The sequence below is a fragment of the Megalopta genalis genome, chromosome 3 (assembly GCF_051020955.1).
Source record: "Megalopta genalis isolate 19385.01 chromosome 3, iyMegGena1_principal, whole genome shotgun sequence".
Classification (NCBI taxonomy): domain Eukaryota; kingdom Metazoa; phylum Arthropoda; class Insecta; order Hymenoptera; family Halictidae; genus Megalopta; species Megalopta genalis.
Genome location: NC_135015.1, coordinates 32,480,481 through 32,500,465, shown reverse-complemented (window position 1 = coordinate 32,500,465; position 19,985 = coordinate 32,480,481). Strand labels below are relative to the sequence as shown.

The following is a 19,985-nucleotide window of genomic DNA, read 5'->3' as shown; positions in this document are numbered from 1 at the left end:
CGGTCCGACTAATGGCTTGCTCGAGCTACTTGCACGATTAAGGGCCGCGACGTTCGATCAATCTCCGAGCAGTTCGCGCCAGCAAATTTCGCGAGGATGTACCGAAACTTACCTCTTCGTTTGTTCGGGAGTATGATGACCGTCCGACCAGTGGTCGACTTACTCTACTTCGCGTCGGTCGACGCTACGGATTGACGGTTCGATTGCTTGCATATACTACTACTTTCTAGATCACGAGATGAGCATTGTTTCAGAACGCTTCGGCTATCTTTTCACTAACAAATTTCGCGAGAATATACCGAAACTTACCTCTTCGTTTGTTCAGGAGTATATTGACCGCCCGACCAGTGGTCGACTTACTCTACTTCGCGTCGATCGACGCTACTGTTCGGATCGATCGCGTTCGATTGCTCGCATATACTACTTTCTAGATCACGAGATGAGATGTACCAGAGCGTGTGAACTTCAACGAGCATTGTTTCAGAACGCTTCGGCTATCTTTTTACTTGCAAGCTGTCAAATTTCTCGCGATATCCTGTCGATTGTATTCCGGTCTCGCGGTTGCAGGAGCTGTATTACGCGGAAGGGTGGAGAATGAACGGGGCCGACGAGAGGGTGAGTTTCGAATCGAAGTACTTCGAATGGTAATTTATTACAATTTGTACAGATTACAAATCGGTACCTATGGTGTCGCGTTCCTCGTCAGACGTCTTAAAAGGAGGCGGATATTGAGCAGAACGCCGCCCGTCGCTGCGCTAACGTTTTTTTAAACCATGTCTGTTTCTTTCTTCCTTTCCGTTTTATTCTTGTATATTAATTACCCCTGTTATCGTATATCTATCCTCGACGCTCGGTGAACACTGGGGTCACTAACGAATCACAGAAAAATTGAAACAATCGGACGAACGGAATCGAACGAGCAAGCATATCGTGTGTCGTAGGGAGTGTTATATTGCGTACAATAGGTTACAATTGAAAATTCGCTTTACATCCGTTTACATCTCTTCTCTCTCTCTCTCTCTCTCTCTCTCGCACTCTCCTTCTCTCTCTCCCTATCTCTTTCCACATCTTTGGAATTTCCAAAGATTTGAAATTGATCATTATTCATCGTTCTCGGCCATGTGTTCTTTCATTCCCGCGTGTTCACCTAGTAGCCACAGAGAATCGGACAATTATGACGGTACACGATCGATCGATCGATCCATCGATCGTTCGATCGATCGCCAGTTCGCTCGCAACAATCTGCTCGCGCGAGCAAAAAGGATAAACGAGAGCTGGTGGGAACTTCGGCTAGCGCCGATTTCCAGCTTTCTCTTTTTCTTCCCCTCTCTCTCTCTCTCTCTCTCGCTCTCGCTCTCGCTCTCGCTCTCTGTCTCCCTCCATTCCGAATCTCCCCGTATTTTTGTTTTTTTTTCTTCGGTGTATGTTTTGCTCGGTATTTTCGGCCAGGCCCACTCGAATAAAAATCATTGTTATTCGACTATCTACTCCATACATAGTAACATACATAACTGGAAGCCCTAGACTACTAGGTTTTACATGGACGATGTAATCGGGTCAGGCAGTGGCAGGGGTGTCGTCGTCGACGCCTACGAGCTACCTGCTGCCGGCGTTGAGAGCCGCGGACGTGCTGACCGTCGCCGCGAACATCGTCATCGAGGTCGACAGCAGGAACACGGGGCTCGCAATCAACGCTAGAATCATCGTCGCCGCTGTAGTCCAGGCCGTCGTGCTGCGTCCCGCTGAGCTGTTGCCACCTGACGACAGAAGGAACATGATGAATGCCCGGGATTAGACGGCGGGGGCCGGCACGCGGCTCGATGATAATTCAGTGTGTCTGCGAGGCGATAACGCGGCGACGCCTCGACCAGCCTCCGTCGATCGCTTCTCAACGCTAACAACGGTACACGGAACATCGTGATCGACCCTCCGTCGATCCCATATTTTTTCTGGTCCGATTCTTTAAAGACCAACCTTCGACGAAATCCTTCTTTTCGAAAATATCAAATATCGACGCGATAATGGAATGAATAATTATTAAGTTTGACGGTACACCTTCGACTATGCAGAAGGGAATTCGAGACTTTGAGCTCGATCGACATGCATGCATAATTTTTTCTCTGCATCGACTTCGATCCGATCTTATTCTGCGAAGTCTCCTCTTCAAAATGATGTATAAAATATTGATCTACGATTTTTTTTAAATGGTTCTGTCGCATTTTGAACGAACAGGTACCTTTACGTAAAACAAGACCGAGAAATTAATTCGGCTGCTCTGTCGTCTAATTTGAATAGATCAATTAAGGTACAAAAATATATAATAATAATACGATGACTGACCAGCCTCCGTCGATCGCTTCTCAACGCTAACAACGGAACATCGTGATCAACCCTCCGTCGATCCCCAATTTTTCGGATCCGATTCTTTAAAGACCGACCTTCGACGAAATCCTTCTTTTCGAAAATATCAAATATCGACGCGATAATAGAATTAATAATTATTAACTCCGACGCAACTGCTTCCTCGACTATGCAGAAAGGAATTCGAGACTTTGAGCTCGATCGACATGCATGCATAATTTTTTCTCCGCATCGACTTCGATCTGATCTTATTCTGCAAAGTTTCCTCTTCAAAATGACGTATAAAATATTGATCTACGAGTTTTTTTAAAGGTTTTCTCGCACTTTGGACGAACAGGTACCTTTACGTAAAAAAAGACCGAGAAATTAATTCGGCTGCTCTGTCGTCAAATTTGAATAGATCAATTAAGGTACAAAAATATATAATAATATAATAACATGATAATATAATATATAAATGTGTAATAATTGTAAAATTAAAATGGTTAGCGCCAGCTCAAAATGGAATCGAGTCAACAAGAGTCAAGTTTCGTTCCCTCGATCTTCGGAATACATTGACACAGATTTTAACGAAGTCAGAAGGGAATTCAAGCCTTTGAGCTCGATCGACGACTCCGAGACGACGCTAAAAATTGCTGCGCTGTTTTTTCAAAGAGTTTACGCATTCTAGAATTTTCTACTCGATAAATTGTTCAATAATAAATGTCCTCCGCAAGCAACCAGGTTACACTTACAGAAATGTAACCTGGCTCGAAGCAAACGCTTCCATTTCGGACTTGAAATAGCCTCGAGCCTGAAGGGTTAAACTGGCACGGCGAGCGAAAAGGATGCGCAACGATTCGTCTGGACACGAGACGAAGGTGGAAGAATTGATCGCGTCCGATCACGGCTGTCCTTTTTCACTTATCGCGGGAACGGTCCCTCACGGATTTATCGAACTGTTCATTTCTATGCAAATGCCGGACTGCCGTGCGTCGATTATAAACCGACGCGGACTTGTCACCTGTTTAACCGGCGCTAGAGCGTTTATTTACCCATTTATAACAATAATAACCACGGCTCGCGCAAATTGAAACGGGACGCGTCAATTTACTCGTTCCATTAAGAACGACGAGGTTTCGCAGTGCGTTCGATTCACCGTGAACAGAAGCGTTTCGAAAACAAAAAGTATCTCGGCGAAGATTCTAGAACGCGGTTTATGGTTTTCGTTGTTTCAGATTCGGTCGTAGCAGCTTCTTGTTTCCATTCTTCCGCGGGAGACTGTTTTTCCCGCCCATCGAATCGCGGCCGACAAAAGAATCGTTATTTTTTCCTCCGTATAATTGGTAAGAGGATACCGGACACGTCGACTGTGTTCGCGTTTTCAACAAGAAAAAAACAGCCGCGAGCCTTTCAGGAACGCCGACGTTGACGCGTCCACGATATTCGGTTACTGGACGCCGGCGAACGGCCGTCTGGAAACTGATACCGGCGGTATCAAGCATGTCTGATCATACGCGGACCGTTTCCACTGGGCGATCTTGTTTTCGCCGAAGAGAACAGCCGATCGCCGGCCGATAATTAAATACGGCGATAACCCGAAGATACGCGAAATCGTATTTTGCTTCGTATATCGTGTCCGACCGGGCGCCGTCTGTTCCCACTGATCGATATACTATTAAACTCATTGTTTCTTCCAGCAATTTTATTCTCGCCGACAAGAAGCGATAGCTTCCCGATAATTATCCACGACTAACATCGTAGAAATTCTCGGCGTTTCTTCTCGGCCCGCGTCCGACCGCGCAGTCACTTTTTACTCGTCGTTCCGCTACTAAATATTTTTCGCGAAACCGATTCTCCTGCCGGATCGGCTGATTGCTTTCCAATAATCACCGCAACTCTATCGGTATAAATATTTTCGATGCGATTCCGCTTCAGGAATGTTCGACCACAGGCCGTCAATTTCTACTCATAGCTGGATCGCGGATTTTTATGGAAAATAAAAATTCTCCTCGTCGATTGCAAGATATATAAACTAAACATAGCAAGTTCTTTCTCTTTTCGACAACTTTAATAGGCTGAAAATAATAGATCGACGTTTTTAAATTCTCCCAACGCGTTCACCGTTTCAAATCGCGACTGTTCAATCTCGACATAAACGCGTCAAATCCGCGATTGAATATACTGTTAGATGATTCTACTCTTCTCTGAACCGTTTTCTTTACAATAATCGTCAGAATATGCTCTTTTAAATATTTCCAAGGCAATTTTATTCCTCGAATCCTGCCCGACCACAGGCCGTCAATTTCTACTCAGAGCTAGATCGCGGATTTTTATGGAAAATAAAAATTCTCCTCGTCGATTGCAAGAAATATAAACTACATATAGCAAGTACTTTCTTTCTTCGACAACCTCGATAGGCTGAGAATAATAGATCGACGTTTTTAAATTCTCCCAATGCGTCCACCGTTCTAAATCGCGACTGTCCAATTTCGACATAGACGCATCAAATCCGCGATCTACTCGTCGAAACGCTGTAAAATACACCATTAGACGATTCTACTCTTCCCTGAACCGTTCGTATTCCAATAATCGCCCGAATATGCTCTTCTAAATATTTCCAAGGCAATTCTATTCCTCGAATCCTGCCCGACCACAGGCCGTCAATTTCTACTCACAGCTAGATCGCGGATTTTTATGGAAGAAATATAAATTTTATTGCAGAAATATAAACTATATATAGCAAGTGCTTTCTTTCTTCGACAACCTCGATAGGCTGAGAATAATAGATCGACGTTTTTAAATTCTCCCACTGCGTCCACCGTTCTAAATCGCGACTGTCCAATTTCGACATAGACGCATCAAATCCGCGATATACTCGTCGAAACGCTGTCAAATACACCATTTGACGATTCTATTCTTCCCTGAACCGTTCGCATTCCAATAATCGCCAGAACATCCTAAATATTCCCAAGAAGATAAATATCCTCGAATCCTGTCCGAGCACGCGCGCAGTCGCTCGGCCTTGTCCGTCGGACAATTAAAATAGCAAACACATTCTCCGGCGGGCCGCGGTCGTTACATTAAAATTACGTGCGAAATGGCTGGGAAACTGGATCGAGGTAGCCCGTAATCGGGCCATTTAAAAATCCGTTTCATCGCCGGGGGAATATGGAGCGCGGGGAATACGAATTTTCGTCGCTGCCACGGCGGCGGCGGCGGCCTCATTGGGACATTAATGATGCTCCGGGTCCCGGGGCGGGAATTAATTTCGAGATACTTTAGAACCGACGCGGTCATATCGAAAATCCATTTGTCGCGGACTTCCGCGGAAGCCGCGGTATTAATCAAACCCCTGTCGCGGTCGGGACGCACTGTCGCGTTCCTATTAACCCACATCAGGCTCCCTTTCAATTACAAATTCCGGGTAATGAATTTACCAGGCGATTTTATCGTTTTTAATTACAATAAGAAGTTGAGTAATGACCAGGTGGGCGAACGCGTCGCTCGTTAGCCTCCCTCCCTCCCTCCCGCCCGCCGTCCTCCGGCCCTTCTGCCGGAGAAAAATGTGGAGCGCGTCGCTTCCGGGGTGCGGTTATGCTTGCCAAGTCTCGTGGCACGGCGCCGCAAACTTGCTTGCCGCCCGATAGCCGTTCTTAACCCTTAATCCTAAATTATTCGGGAAACAGTTCGTTCCCCGGCGAGGGAAATTGTTTTTCGTTGCCGGAACGCTCGCGGCCCCGGAACTGTAAATTCGCGGGGGCCACGTTGCTTAAGTAGCTGCAGCTGGTCCAAATAGACTAATTAAACGGAAGCTCCGCGGAGCTTTCTGAGGTTGTGCACATAAGCTTTCGCTTCGCGTCCCGCCGCGTCTTTCTTTTTTTTTTTTGCCGCGCCGCGTTCTCCGCGGCCCGGCCGCCGCGCCCTTTCGCCGCCGGTAACAAGAAAACTTTTTAAGCTTTTATGGGTTTGTTTATTCCGCTCGTGTTTGCCCCGGATTATTGCGACCGTGCCCCATTCATTCGCGGGTTTATTGAAACGAATTGCCGGACCGCGACCGCGACCGTCCCGTGTCTCCGTGCCCCGATAGATATTTATTCCGCCGGCCCGTTAAATCCACGAGTCGACTCATTATTTCGTTAGCTGGCAGAAACTCGCTGTCCGCGCGATCTTGTTGTAAAATTCTTGTTGTAACAGATCTTGTTGTAAAATGAAGGTCAGAGGCGAGCAAGAATTTGACGGCAGATGCGAGAACAGTCGAATCGCTTTCGACGATGTCACTGTCTGATCCAGCTGGGATTTGTCTGGGAGTTGTCTGATCGCTGGCAGGTCTATTCTACTTGACGCGGTTTCGGGACTTCTTCGGAACTTCTTCGTTCACGAGCACCTCGTTCGCGATCGAATTGCTTCGCGAGGGAAATTTCCTTGTTTCGCTGTATCGAATCTTGAAGCAATTGCTTTTGTTCGACTGGCAAAAAAATTGTTGTCGTCGTGATTTCAAAGCGATTTCGACGGGTCGTAAATGAAAAGAAAGTCGAGCGGAAATGGCTAAACGACTTCGGACGATGAACGATGCTCGATGATGCAAGGATTTGTCCAGTTGTTTGATTAACGGCGGGTATGTTCCACTTGAGGCTCTTTCGGTATCCTTTCAGTCAGAGGTACGCTGAAATTAATTACTGTATCGCAGATTTTTAGGCAGAATGAATATTTTCTGATGCATCCGTTCGAAACAGGAGTTCAATAAAAATGCATCGTTTCCTTGAATAGTTTCAATAAATTGAGAACAATGCAACGATATTCTTAAATTTGTCTGCACTACTCTCGTTCATTTTTACAAGAAGCGTCTGTAACGTTTAAAGTCTATAGTCTACTAATTAGCGAACTGTGAACGATCATTCTTATACGTCCAATAGAAACTTCTTCTCCGGCTGTGTCCACTTACAAAAAATGTTTTTTGCACCGTTTTACCAGTGATTACACGCGTATCATCTCGGCTTTCCCGAGTCCATTTCCACTCGGCCGTCCTTTTTCATCGCCGTTCCGGGTCCGGCGACGATTTTCTCCCGTCGATGACGGGAAAATGATTAAAAACCTCGGCCGCGGAAATATTGAACGTAATATCGACAACGACGCCGCGATTTTTTATCGGCTTCCGAAGGAATCGATATCGACGGACGTATCGGCCGCGTTTTCGGCGCGCGGCGCGCGGCGGCGGCGTTCCATCGAATATTTTTATAGCGGAATTCGGTGGGAAGATGAAAAGCCGCGATCCCTTTTTTCCCTCCCCGTGTTACTTCGCAGCGAACCGGATAGGAATCTTCCTGTCACCCGTAACAGTCGCGATGGATTAGAAATAATTGAACTACTATCCGGATGACAAGAATATTGCCAGATTTTATTTATCCATTCGTTCCATTCATACGGGGCACATAAAACAGTATATGTAATATACTATCCGAAGAGATCAAAGATTTACGAAAATGTCTCGGAAACGTTAGGTGATTTTTCAGATACTGTGATATGTAAATATATTATATATTGTGTATATTATATTAATATATCATCAAATATATCATATATTGTGTATATTATATTAATATATCATCAAATATATCATATATTGTGTATATTATATACATCATCAAATATATTATATATTGTGTATATTATATTAATATATCACCAAATATATTATATATTGTGTATATTATATTAATATAACATAAAATATATTATATATTGTGTATATTATATTAATATATCATCAAATATATTATATATTGTGTATATTATATTAATATATCACCAAATATATTATATATTGTGTATATTATATTAATATAACAAAATATATTATATATTGTGTATGTTATATTAATATATCATCAAATATTTCATATATTGTGTATATTATATTAATATAACATAAAGTATATTATATATTGTGTATATTATATTAATATATCATCAAATATATCATAAATTGTATATATTATATGAATATATCGTCAAATATATCATATATTGTATATATTATATGAATTTATCGTCAAATATATTATATATTACAAATTGATATCGTAACATGTAAATAAAATCGGTGAATTTCCATATGTAACCACAATTTAAAAAAATGTTTACTCGCCGAATTGGGCGTTACTCGAGAAATCTGTTTCTGCTCAGCCCTGTATCTTCTCAATGCTCCGCGAATGTAACACATTTAATGTAGAAACAATTCCAGCGACTCTGACTTCCACGATAGAATCGGGTAGAATAATTGACAGCCACTGATTTCATTTTGTAGCGACGGGAAGGGGGACCCACGGAGAAAGGTCTGTCGAACATTGTCGATTCGTTTCTGCGAGAGAAACCGGCCGATTCCACTCAACGTCGACGGTACAAGAGACCGTCGGATCCGTTCTAACGGGGACTATTTAAATTGCGCCGTCCCATACTGTCTGTTCACAATTATTCCAAGCAGGCCTCGTTTACATACAAACGGCCGCCACCATAAGCGCCGCTGCCGGCGAAATTACCGTAGAAAATACAGGGAACGCGCGAACGTTCCACGCACGTCGACTAATCGAATCGTTACGAAAATTGCGCTCGCCATTTTTTCATTGCATCGAGTCGGTTCCCGATTGAAAATTACACTTTTGCAGAGCGAAGACGATGTACAGTAATTATTTGTAAATACCGAATTTCGGAATGCTGTGAATTTCTCTGTGTTGGTCCTACGTCTATGTAATTTATTGCTACGTCGATGCTAAGGGTCTTCGAATCGTGCCACGTGGTCTGCGAATTGCCTTCGAATCGTGGCACGTGGTTTGCGAATTGCCTTCGAATCGTGGCAAGAGGCCTTTGAATTGCCTTCGAATCTGGCAAGAGGCCTTTGAATTGCCTTCGAATCTGGCAAGAGGCCTTTGAATTGCCTTTGAATCGTGACAAGTGGCCTCCGAATTGTCTTCGAATCGTGGCACGTACCCTCCGAATTGCCTTCGAATCGTGGCAAAATATTAGAAACAGAAAAGTTACGTTATTCGTACCATTTTTTGCCGACTGCTCAGGATTTCTACAAAAACGAGCCGCGAGGCCCGACGAATCGCGACTTAGTATTCTCAGATCTGCCGGCTTCAATTCCAACCTCCGAACATTTCCGTGGAGAAATTACCGTATTCGTTTCATTTCCACGGAATCCAACAGGTCTCCGTAAACGATTCCGAACGAACTCAACGTTCCCGAGCTTCTAATAAAAATGTCCGCGCTCGATTCCGATCGCGAATTACCGGAATAAACGCGTCACTCGACGATCTATAATTTCCCGACGATTTGGTACAGCGTATTCGATCGACCGACCCTTTGAACGGACAAAAAGCGGTCGATCCGCGGGACAATGGCGGCGACACGCAACGCCGGGAAGTACGAAAAAAAATCGGCTTCGATCGACCGGCCCCGCCCCTGCGATTTCCCGGAATCGCTTTTAATTTCGATTTAGAGGCTCGAATATATAATTCATCGGCGCGCCGAGCGACAATGCCGGTTCTCGTTCTCCGCGCTTTTTTCCGGACCGGGCTTTTCCCCCTCTGTTCTTGCCGGAAGTTTATTAGCCGCGATACTCGCGTCCACGAAGCCGTGGGCGTACGTGCCGGCGGGTGAAACTTAGGGGTGGTTCGAAGGGGGTAGGATATACGAGGCTTCATAAAGCCCCGGGGCTCGCACGGTTTGTCCAGGTAGGCGGGTCACTGTTTCCGTAATGAACGGGTATTGGGACGCCTGCTCGAGAGAAAGGGGGAAAGAGAGAAAAAAGAGAAAGAGAGAGAGAGAGAGAAAGAGAGAACGAGCAGAGGAAAAAAGGGAAACAGAGGGGACGGTCGATATTCGATTAATTGGATCCGGCTCGCTGACTCCTTTTTCCCGTCTTCCCGGTGCGTACTTCTGCCCTCCACGGTTTTCCGGCTTTTCACACGTCGATACCTAACGCGATCGTGTTGTTAGCGCGTTTACATTTTCCTTGTTGCCGTGTCCGACGACGTTCATTATTCAGGTCGCCCGCATTGCGGCGGCCAGCACAAGATTACAGCGAGCCGCGCGGCGTGTCTTTTTCGCCGGCGTTGCCCACCGTTTCTACGATTTTATTCTAGCCCTTCCCGATTCACCGATTCCGAAATCGTGCGCCTCTGAAACTTTCGTAGACACGCCCGGCGTCCAGCGAAATTAGGATCATCTGCCTCCACGATTTTATTCTCTCTCTCTCTCTCTCTCTCTCTCTCTCTCTCTCTCTCTCTTCTGGATTCTCAATCTTTTAGCGGCCGCTCGGACATTTTTACAGACCCGTCCGGCGATAAGTTAAATTACTTGGTAATTTTCAACGGAAGAATTGGACGTAATTTTTACCGCAACTATTCCTGAGCCCTTTTTAATAATACATGCTCGAGAAGTATATCCGAAATCATTTATCGTTCTTATTTAACATGTTTTCTCAAGGCATTTTTTAAGATATTCTCCTTCCTTTCGATGCTGCTGCTCGGAACTTGTCACTCCAATAACAATTTTTACAGTCTATTGTATTTAATTATACTATTTATAATTAAATTATATATATTATTTATTATATTATATTATTATTTTATTATTATATTGTATTATATATTATATATAATTAATTACTATTTATTTATACTATTTTATATTATTTTATACTATGTTATACTACGTTATACTATTTTATATTATTTTATACTATGTTATACTACTTCATATTATTTTATACTATGTTATACTATTTTATACCATTTTATACTATTTTATTCTATTTTCCACTATTCATACTATTTAATTATACCATATTATTTATTCCATTTATCATATTAAAGAGATCGCGTCCCCTCAAAAAACACGATAAAACCGCCGTAATTTTGGCCGGATTTCACGGAAACCAATCGTCGAACAATCTCCCGCATTTTCGAACGTGAATTCTCAGTAAATACACCAGCCACCGCAAATATCACTGCATCGGTCTCAGTCCCGTCGTCATAAGTTCCGAACCACCCAGCCGCAACTTTATTCCCCAGGAATCCTAAGTCCCCATAATCGCAGCTCCTCGAAAACTTCAATCCGAGTCGAGTCGAATCGTCGGACTTCGCAACCTCTTTAAACTGGCGATGGGGGGGGGGGCGAGGAAAACTTGGCGAGCCAGCCCGGCTCGGGGTCGGTCATCACCGGCGGCAGATTTTCAGTCAGAAAGAATCAAAGCGGCGGTCGAAGTGTTTCCGAGGGGCTCGTAAATCCGGCAGCCGACCGTTCCCGAAAGTTTCGCCGGTCCTCGTTAACGTGTACCGCGACCGTTCTCGATCAGGTGGCTCGTGGGTGGCTCGTAAACCGGCACTCGTAAAGATCCACGATCCAGCGGGGCGGTCTCTCTTCATCGATGGGACTTGTTCTACGGGTGCCGGGGTCGCGCCGGTTAAATCGGATCGCGGCCGGAGGGACACCCGTCCGTTCGGATCGAGCGCGCGACGACGACGATCCAGCCCTTTCGCGGCCGTTCCGTTCGGTTGACGAGCAACGTTTCCGGTCCGTAGTGCCGTGCCCGAGTCGCGCTCGATCCGAAAGGAGTCGCGGGCGCAACTCCGAGCGAGAAAACTCCATCGCGGAGTTCGAACTCCTTAACTACCCGCCCTCCTCCGACTCCCCCCTCTCTCCCCCGTACCGCTCCGTTCGGGATAATTTCCCATGAAAAATTGCTTTGCTCGTCCCTTCCGCGAAATTCTTCTTCCCACCCGCCGCCGCGGAACGCTTCCCAGATTGAATTAATCCGCCGGCGATGCCCCGGCGACGCTTAAAAGCTCTCGCTTATTAAAATAATACGTGTAAAGAATCCCCCGGGGATTCGGCCCGATTAGAACGATGATAATAGAACCGCGTGCTCGAATTTAGTGATCCGAGAACACCGTGACCAAATTGCTCCATTTTGTGCACCGGTTATGTACTCTTTCTTTTTTTTGTAAACTTGCATTTAGTCGGAATCGAAGGAAATAAAAGGCTCTCGTTGTTCCACTTTTTTATCCGAGCTCGCGACGAGTGCGGATCTCCGTAGGATATTATTTCTGGTATTAGACAGCATTTCATATTTTTGTTTCGATTTTGTATCGATAAATTTGTATCCATAAATTTGTATCGATAAATTTGTATCGACGAAAAGAGCTTCGATATTTACCTTCGAGCACTTAAGAAGCGTCAATCAAATTGCCGAGGAGTTAGTTTTAATAGCGGGGAACTCCGGAAGTCCGCGAACGGGGCACCGTAATTGGTTCTTCTGCCCTATCTATCGACTGATCCAGGACAGGTGGCCAAGTTAATTAACGAGTAATCGGCGCAGGATCATCGGGGATCGTTTCTGCAGGAGGACGAGATCGTTCCGTTGCTTCCTTCTTATTTCTTTTTCTTTTTTTTCTTTTTTTTTTTTAACGAATCGATGTCCCGCTATTGGCAGCTAGTTGGATGGCTGCCGGGTCGGTAGACGTCGCGAGTTATTACGTCGAACAACGAGGCCCTTCGTAAAATCTCGTTAGAGCCCCGGAACCCTTTTCACCGTGGGAACGTCTGCGGGCGACGTTCCTATCTCTGGTACAGTCATTTGCCTCCACCCACGCCCGTCCACGATTTTCATTTGGACGTTCGACGGACTCAAAAATGATAAATTGGATCTCTGATGTTAACGGCGATGTGTATAAGGCGCAACGTAATCAATCGTCAATAATTCGGAATATTTTTCAAAATTGTTGGTGGCGACTTACCGAAGGAAAAATATTGTTTCGGTTCGAGGATCTCTCCCGCGATTTAAATGAACTTGGGAATGATAAATTGGATAAATGAGATCTCTGACATATTAATCGCGATGTAAAATGCATCGAAATTAATCGTCAAGAATTTCAAACATTTCTCCAAATTACAGGCGGCAATTTTCTCGAGAAAAAAGTGTTCCTCGTAGTTTGAGAATCTCTCCCTCGATTTAAATAGACTTGGGAATGATAAATTGGATAAATGAGATCTCTGATATATTAATCGCGATGTAAAATGCATCGAAATTAATCGTCAAGAATTTCAAACATTTCTCCAAATTACAGGCGGCAATTTTCTCGAGAAAAAAGTGTTCCTCGTAGTTTGAGAATCTCTCCCTCGATTTAAATAGACTTGGGAATGATAAATTGGATAAATGAGATCTCTGATATATTAATCGCGATGTAAAATGCATCGAAATTAATCGTCAAGAATTTCAAACATTTCTCCAAATTACAGGCGGCAATTTTCTCGAGAAAAAAGTGTTCCTCGTAGTTCGAGGATCTCCCCCTCGATTTAAATGCACTCGGGACTGATAAATTGGATCTCTGATATTAATTGCAATGTAAAATGCATCGAAATTAATCGTCAAGAATTTCAAACATTTCTCCAAATTCCAGGCGCTAATTTTCTCGAGAAACAAAGTGTTCCTCTCAGGTCGAGGATCTCCCCCTCGATTTAAATGCACTCGGGACTGATAAATTGGATCTCTGATATTATTATAATTGCAATATATAAAACGCATCGAAATTAATCGTCAAGAATTTCAAACATTTCGCCAAATTCCAGGTGCCAATTTCCACGAGAAAAAAAGTGTTCCTCTCAGTTCGAGGATCTCTCCTCGATCTAAATGCACTCGGGAATGATAAATTAGATCTCTGATATTAATTGCAATATAAAGCGCATCGAGATTAATCGTCAAGAATTTCAAACATTTCTCCAAACTCCAGACGGCAATTTTCCCTAGAAAAAGAGGTGTTCCTCTCAGTTCGAGGATCTCTCCCTCGATCTAAATGCACTCGGGACTGATAAATTGAACCTCCGGTATCAATCGCACTGTAAAACGCATCGGAATTAATCGCCAAGAATTTCGAACATTTCTCAAAATCCCAAAATTCGGCGATTTTCCCGAGAGAAAAAGAAAACAGTGTTCCTCGTAGTTTGAGAATCTCCCCCCCCCCCCCAGGATTTAAATGGTCTCAGGAATGATGAATCGGCTATCCGATGTTATAATCGCGCCGTAAAACGCATCGATATTAATCGTCAAGAAATCGACAAATTTGTCGAAATCCCGGGAACGATTATCCCCGGGTAATATTTTTCACCCGAGGGAGAGCTTGGCGGATTTCTCCGTCGATTCGAGCGGATCCCGGAATGATAGATTGGACGTCTGACATTAATCGCGCGGCTCGGAGTGCATCGAAATTGTTAATTGTCAAGACGTTCCCGCGAACCGGGACGCGCCGCGCCGCGCCAGGCCGGTGACACACGGTGAAAAGGTCAGCCCCCTAATGAGACCGCCTATAAAACGCAACGGGGACGGAATAAATAGCGGCAACCGGGGAGGGGGGGTTGGTCCGCCGGCGAATATAAATATCCGCTTTATGGAATAATTACAGGAATCGAGGAACTCACGGTGACCGGCGTTACGTCCCCGGCTCTCTCCCGGAGACTAATGGCTCCCGCGAGTCGCAACCTCAACTTTTAATTATGAGAATGACGATATTTCACATCGCGGAGAATTATTTCATTTCAGACGACACGGACGAGATATATTTTTCCATCCGTTTCCTCCTGCCGGCCTCCTCGGTCCGACATCATCCTCCTCCCCTCCCCCCATCGCCCCGCGCCATCCGACTGTCCGTCCGACGAAATTTATCAAAGATCGCGTTGAATAATGGAGGCTCGTTTGCGAGGGGACGCTATGGAATTATTTTCGCCGGTCTCGGACCCGCGATTATTCGCATCCGGAACCGGGAGAAATTGCTGTCAACTTGCCCTGATGAGACCCCGGCCGGCTCTTGATTCTAATGGGGCGGGGGGGGGGGGGGGGGGGGGTCCTATCCTAACACCGTAATCGGCAATACCCTCTTGCGACGTAACAACGAATCCCTAATGACAAATCAGGAACCAGATTTTCTTTCACGATTTCGTCCCGTCGCATTCGTCGGTTTCATCTCGTCGCTTCGGAATTTCGAGTTATCGAATCGCTGCTTTCTCGACAGACACGTTACCAGAGTGTTTCGATTCGCGTGATTCAAAGAACTACGTCCAATTGACTTGCTCGAATAATAATAAATCGATTACGAATAATAAATAAATTACGCGGATCGCCGAACTCTCTTTCCACGCTTTCGGAATTCAATTGTAACCTTTTACAAATTATTTACGAATTATTCGACAATTCTGCGTAAATTCTGCACAATTTTCTGCACAATTTTTGTTACGCCAATGGATCCGAGAACCGTCAAACCAATAAACTCCAAATTCTAAACTAGGATAGCGATTCTGCTGTGTTAAATAGACTCCTGTAATTAGCCGTGATTTTTCAAGCCGTCGAACAAATTCTGAAACACTGAAGAACCATTAGGATCTCGTTCATGATCGACAGATCGATCAACGAAAGATCGTCGCGCTTCGCGGAATAGAATCGTTCGAATTCGACGTTCTCGTGCAGAGTGGATCGTCCCGTCGTGCCCGCTTTAATCCCGTAATAATCTTGCCTGAAAAGGATACTGTCGAGGAGGGAGTGGAGGAGAGAGGGGGGGACGACGATACACACGTGTCCTAACACGCGTGAAACTCTATCGGCGACGGAGGCTTTGATGGCAGCCGGCGCGACGCGCGGTCAGACCCGCTTGTCAATCACAAGCCGAAACAATTTCGAGGCCGAGTAGTAAATTGGTCGAGTCAGTTGGTTTGATTGGACGACGGGCAGATGGGTTACGAGAGATATAGAAATGAATTTTGAAAGCTGCCCGAGGCCGGCACGAGGAGAGACGCGCGACGGCCACCGATAACTGAGAGGCGGAGAGAGCGCCGCGCCGCGCCGCGTCGCGTCGCCGGGAAAGGTCGAATTGATTTTTACGAATCGTTCACGCGTGCCCGGCCCGATTTACGAGGAGTTCCGCCCGCCGAACGGAAGTTCGCTCTGCCAGTTCGTCATGGATTTGTTTTCGGCACGCCCAGGTGACTCTGCTCGCAATTAGAGTGCTCATCAATCGCGTCTTCCGCGAGCACGATTGTCCAGCGATTCGCGATACTGCTGATTACAACGCGGCGCGACAACGATGAACACCGTCGACGCTGATACGAGATCTTGTTCGCGGTATTATGGTTGTTTCATGTTGTTCCCTATTATTCGAATCGTTTCCAATAAATATTTCACTGAGATTAGTAACTGAATGATTTGCATTTTGTTGAATATTTTAGTCGAATTATTCCATTGCTCGTTCTTGGTTCGAATCATTTTTTACTCGAATGATTCGAAAGGTTCTCCATTCGAGTAATACGAATAATTCGAGTAATTCAAATAATTCGATTAATTCGAGTAATTCAAATAATTTGAATAATTCGAGCAATTCAAATAATTCGAGTAATTCAAATAATTCGACAAATACTTTATTCGAATAATTCGAATAATTCAAATAATTCGAATAATTCAAACAATTCGAAAAGTTCTTTACTCGAACAATTCAAACAATTCGGAAAGTTCTTTCCTCGAATAATTCAAACAATTCGAAAAATCCTTTACTCGACTAATTCCAATAGTTCCTCCACGATAATCACGTGACCACGACCGACACAGACATCTCGAGAAAAGTATTTCACGCAACGGACGCATTCTGCTCTCGCATCGCATCTGTTTACCGATGATTAACGGACAGAGAGAGAGAGAGAGAGAGAGAGAGAGACGCATTCAGAACGACATCGAGCAAAGGGCGAGTACGTCGTTGGACAAACGAGTGGTGCAGCAGTCCCCATAAAAACGAAACGACGACGCGTCGGGACGCGACGCGACGCGACTCCGTTTATGGTCGCGGCAGCTGAGACTGTTTAGGAGGGCGCGAAACGTCGGAGCGCGTGGCTTCGCTCGAATTTTGGCGGTCATCCAATTGTTCGTTGGCCCGGAAACGCGGCTTTCGGGCCTGGCTGCGGCCGCCCACGCCCCGAGGACACCGAGCGGAACGCGGGCAAGAACGCCGGCCTCTCCAGCTTGTCAAAACGTATTCGTCCGCTGCTACGGCGCATTATATAACGCGGAAGCCGATGGAATCCAGCGGCACGATGATCGCAGTCGCTCGAAAACCGGCTGAAAACGGGGTGGCGTCGGAGGGCGAGGGAGAGACGTGACAAGGGGTTCGCGTTGGATAGGGACAAGGGGATGACTCGTGTCCATCAACGTTTCCTCTCGTTCGCTGCGGCCCTCCGCGCGATCACGCGAGTTCCGCGCGCACTCTCCTCATAACAATTTCGATGCAGGTCGAGTGTAATTGGTTTCCCGACGACGGACAAACCGGCTCGCAGCGAAATTGCGTGACCCGAGGTCCGATCCGTTATTATTTTTATCAATCGGTGTCTCTTGCGAAGTAGCGAGCCTTCGGTCCTTGGATCAAGCGCGACGAAGTCTCGTCGCGATCGCGATCGATGATAAATTATCACGAAAATCTTGGAACGCTCGTCGACGCCGTGCCACTAATTACTTCGTTCTTTCATTTCGCTTCGTTCGAAGCAATTTCGATTCACTCGATAGAACGCGTTAAAAATCGAGTTCCAAATTCGTTAAAAAATATCGTGTCGCCCGCACATAACGAGCAGTCGAAGTATGAACGAGCTATTATTTAGTCTACGATATGATCTAACGTATCCGGCGTACTTATTAATATATTCTTTGAATAATAATAAAAAAATGCACGATTCGATAAGGATAAAGAATCGCGAAGCGCTCGAACGGTCGACGGGTCCGCGCAAGCGATAAAGAAGCCGGCCACTCGATAATATTGAATTTCTCCTAGGTGAATAATTGCGGCAAAATTGAAAGCAGAATTCGCGCTGATTAATTCGATCGAAGATTGAATTCCATTGAAGTTTACATTTCATTATTCCGCGAAGATTCGCGCGCCGCACAGCCGTGTACAATTTTCCACGGTCCGCGGTGGGAAGGTAATTTTTTTTCTATCGGGAGATCGGCACGATCCGTTCGCGGGAGCCCGGCCTTTTAAATAATTGCGTTGCTTAATTATTCGGTGGATCCCGGTTGTTCCCCTTGGTGACGATCGTCGGGGGGCGAGGGGGGAAACGGGCGGCGGTTTTCGGGGAAGGCAAGGTGTCGGAGAGAGGCCTCTGGTACGGCGCGGAGGGCGGCGTTCGGCCTGATTATTGATTGGTCGCTTTAACGCGCCGCGGGAACCGCCGGAGCGTTTACGCGTGTAACGCGGTTTATCGCGTTATCTCCGTGACGCCCGCGAGATTGCTCTTCCCCGAAGGCCCTTCAGACGAAGGGCGACGCGGATGGAATCCGTGGAGCGTGATTCCCTTTTTCTTGAGAAATTCCCTTCCTCGATCTCGGCGCAGGAATATTCTGAATAGACAATTACGATCGATTGTGCCGATTGCGCCCCGGCAGCGTTCGCCGCGAAACAAACCCCCGCTCATTAGGCGAATTGTGACTTCGGCGACGGAAGAACCGCCGGGCGAAACTGGGGATCTGTAATGTCGTTCATGGTTATAAATGTTGTTATGTGCTAATTTGTCATTTTTCAGGGTGTTTTAGAATATTTGATATGTCGCGTGCCTTTTACCTTTCGAGCGAAGCAAAAATATTCTATGTACTTAAAAAAGTATCATATGTAATTGCATTGTATTTACTGTTGTTCGTGTTTGAAAATGATTTCATTCATTTAACACTGGATTCACTTGTTTTTTAATCCGCGATTATTCATATCGTAAAGATACATTTATGAGTTATTCATTCAATTTATATGTTACTTATGGCAAATGTTACAGTATCACTTGTTCAAAATCAGAATAAACGTCTTATTGATACTTTTATAAATTAACATAAAATAGCTGTTTTTTGTGCTCCGTAAAAATCTAGTGTCAAAGCTTCATTTCTTGGACGATCGAAAAACTCTTAGTTAGGACAATTTAATTAACGCTTAACGGACGGCTTATTTTTGTCTCCGTCTTACTCGGTTTTCGAGCGCTTTTTTAAAGAGAATTAAATAAACATATACGCATAGTTTCAAAGCGTTGCAGATTTACCGAGTCGACGCTATTTTCGATACAATTTTACAAAATTATTCATTTGTCAATATCATTAATTTATTTGCCAGTGTGTTTTTAACGTCAATAACGTATTAATAATGTATCGACAAAGTATCGATAAAAATTCAAGCAGAAACGTAAATCTACGCGACCGGTCCTAGAAAGTCAGCAAGGTTTACGAAGGGCAGCGTTAAGCAAGGGTTAAGAATCGCGACCCAGTATTCTCAGATCAGCCGGTTTCGATTCCCGGCTCGGAACATTTCTGGCAAAAATTACGGTATTCCGCTGGCAAACAGAAATCCCGCGCGATTCGGTAATTCCGGTGCGCGAAAGAGAAACAGTCTCGCGTTACCGAGTTACTAATCGGGTCGGATAGCTCCCTCCCTCTTTTTTCGCCGGCACCCTTCTATTCCGGCCGTCCTTTTTTCCGCGGCGGTTTACTTGCTCGGTCTGCCCGTCCGTCTCCTTTCACCCGGGGCCGCTTTCTCCGCCGAGAAAGCAACCCTCCTCGCCGACGTTGAAGCGCGCAGCCAGCA

General features: G+C 45.2%; 1 protein-coding gene across 1 annotated transcript in view; it reads right to left on the bottom strand.

Annotated features, from left to right (window-relative positions):
• Positions 1 to 633: 633 nt before the first annotated feature.
• LOC143259211 (uncharacterized) overlaps positions 634 to 19,985 on the bottom strand; it is a 228,301-nt gene continuing 208,949 nt past the window's right edge. The window contains exon 6 of the mRNA XM_076520620.1: positions 634 to 1,757. Coding sequence (XP_076376735.1) covers positions 1,597 to 1,757 — 161 coding nt within the window. The 3' untranslated portion in view covers positions 634 to 1,596. The remainder of the gene's footprint in view (positions 1,758 to 19,985) is intronic.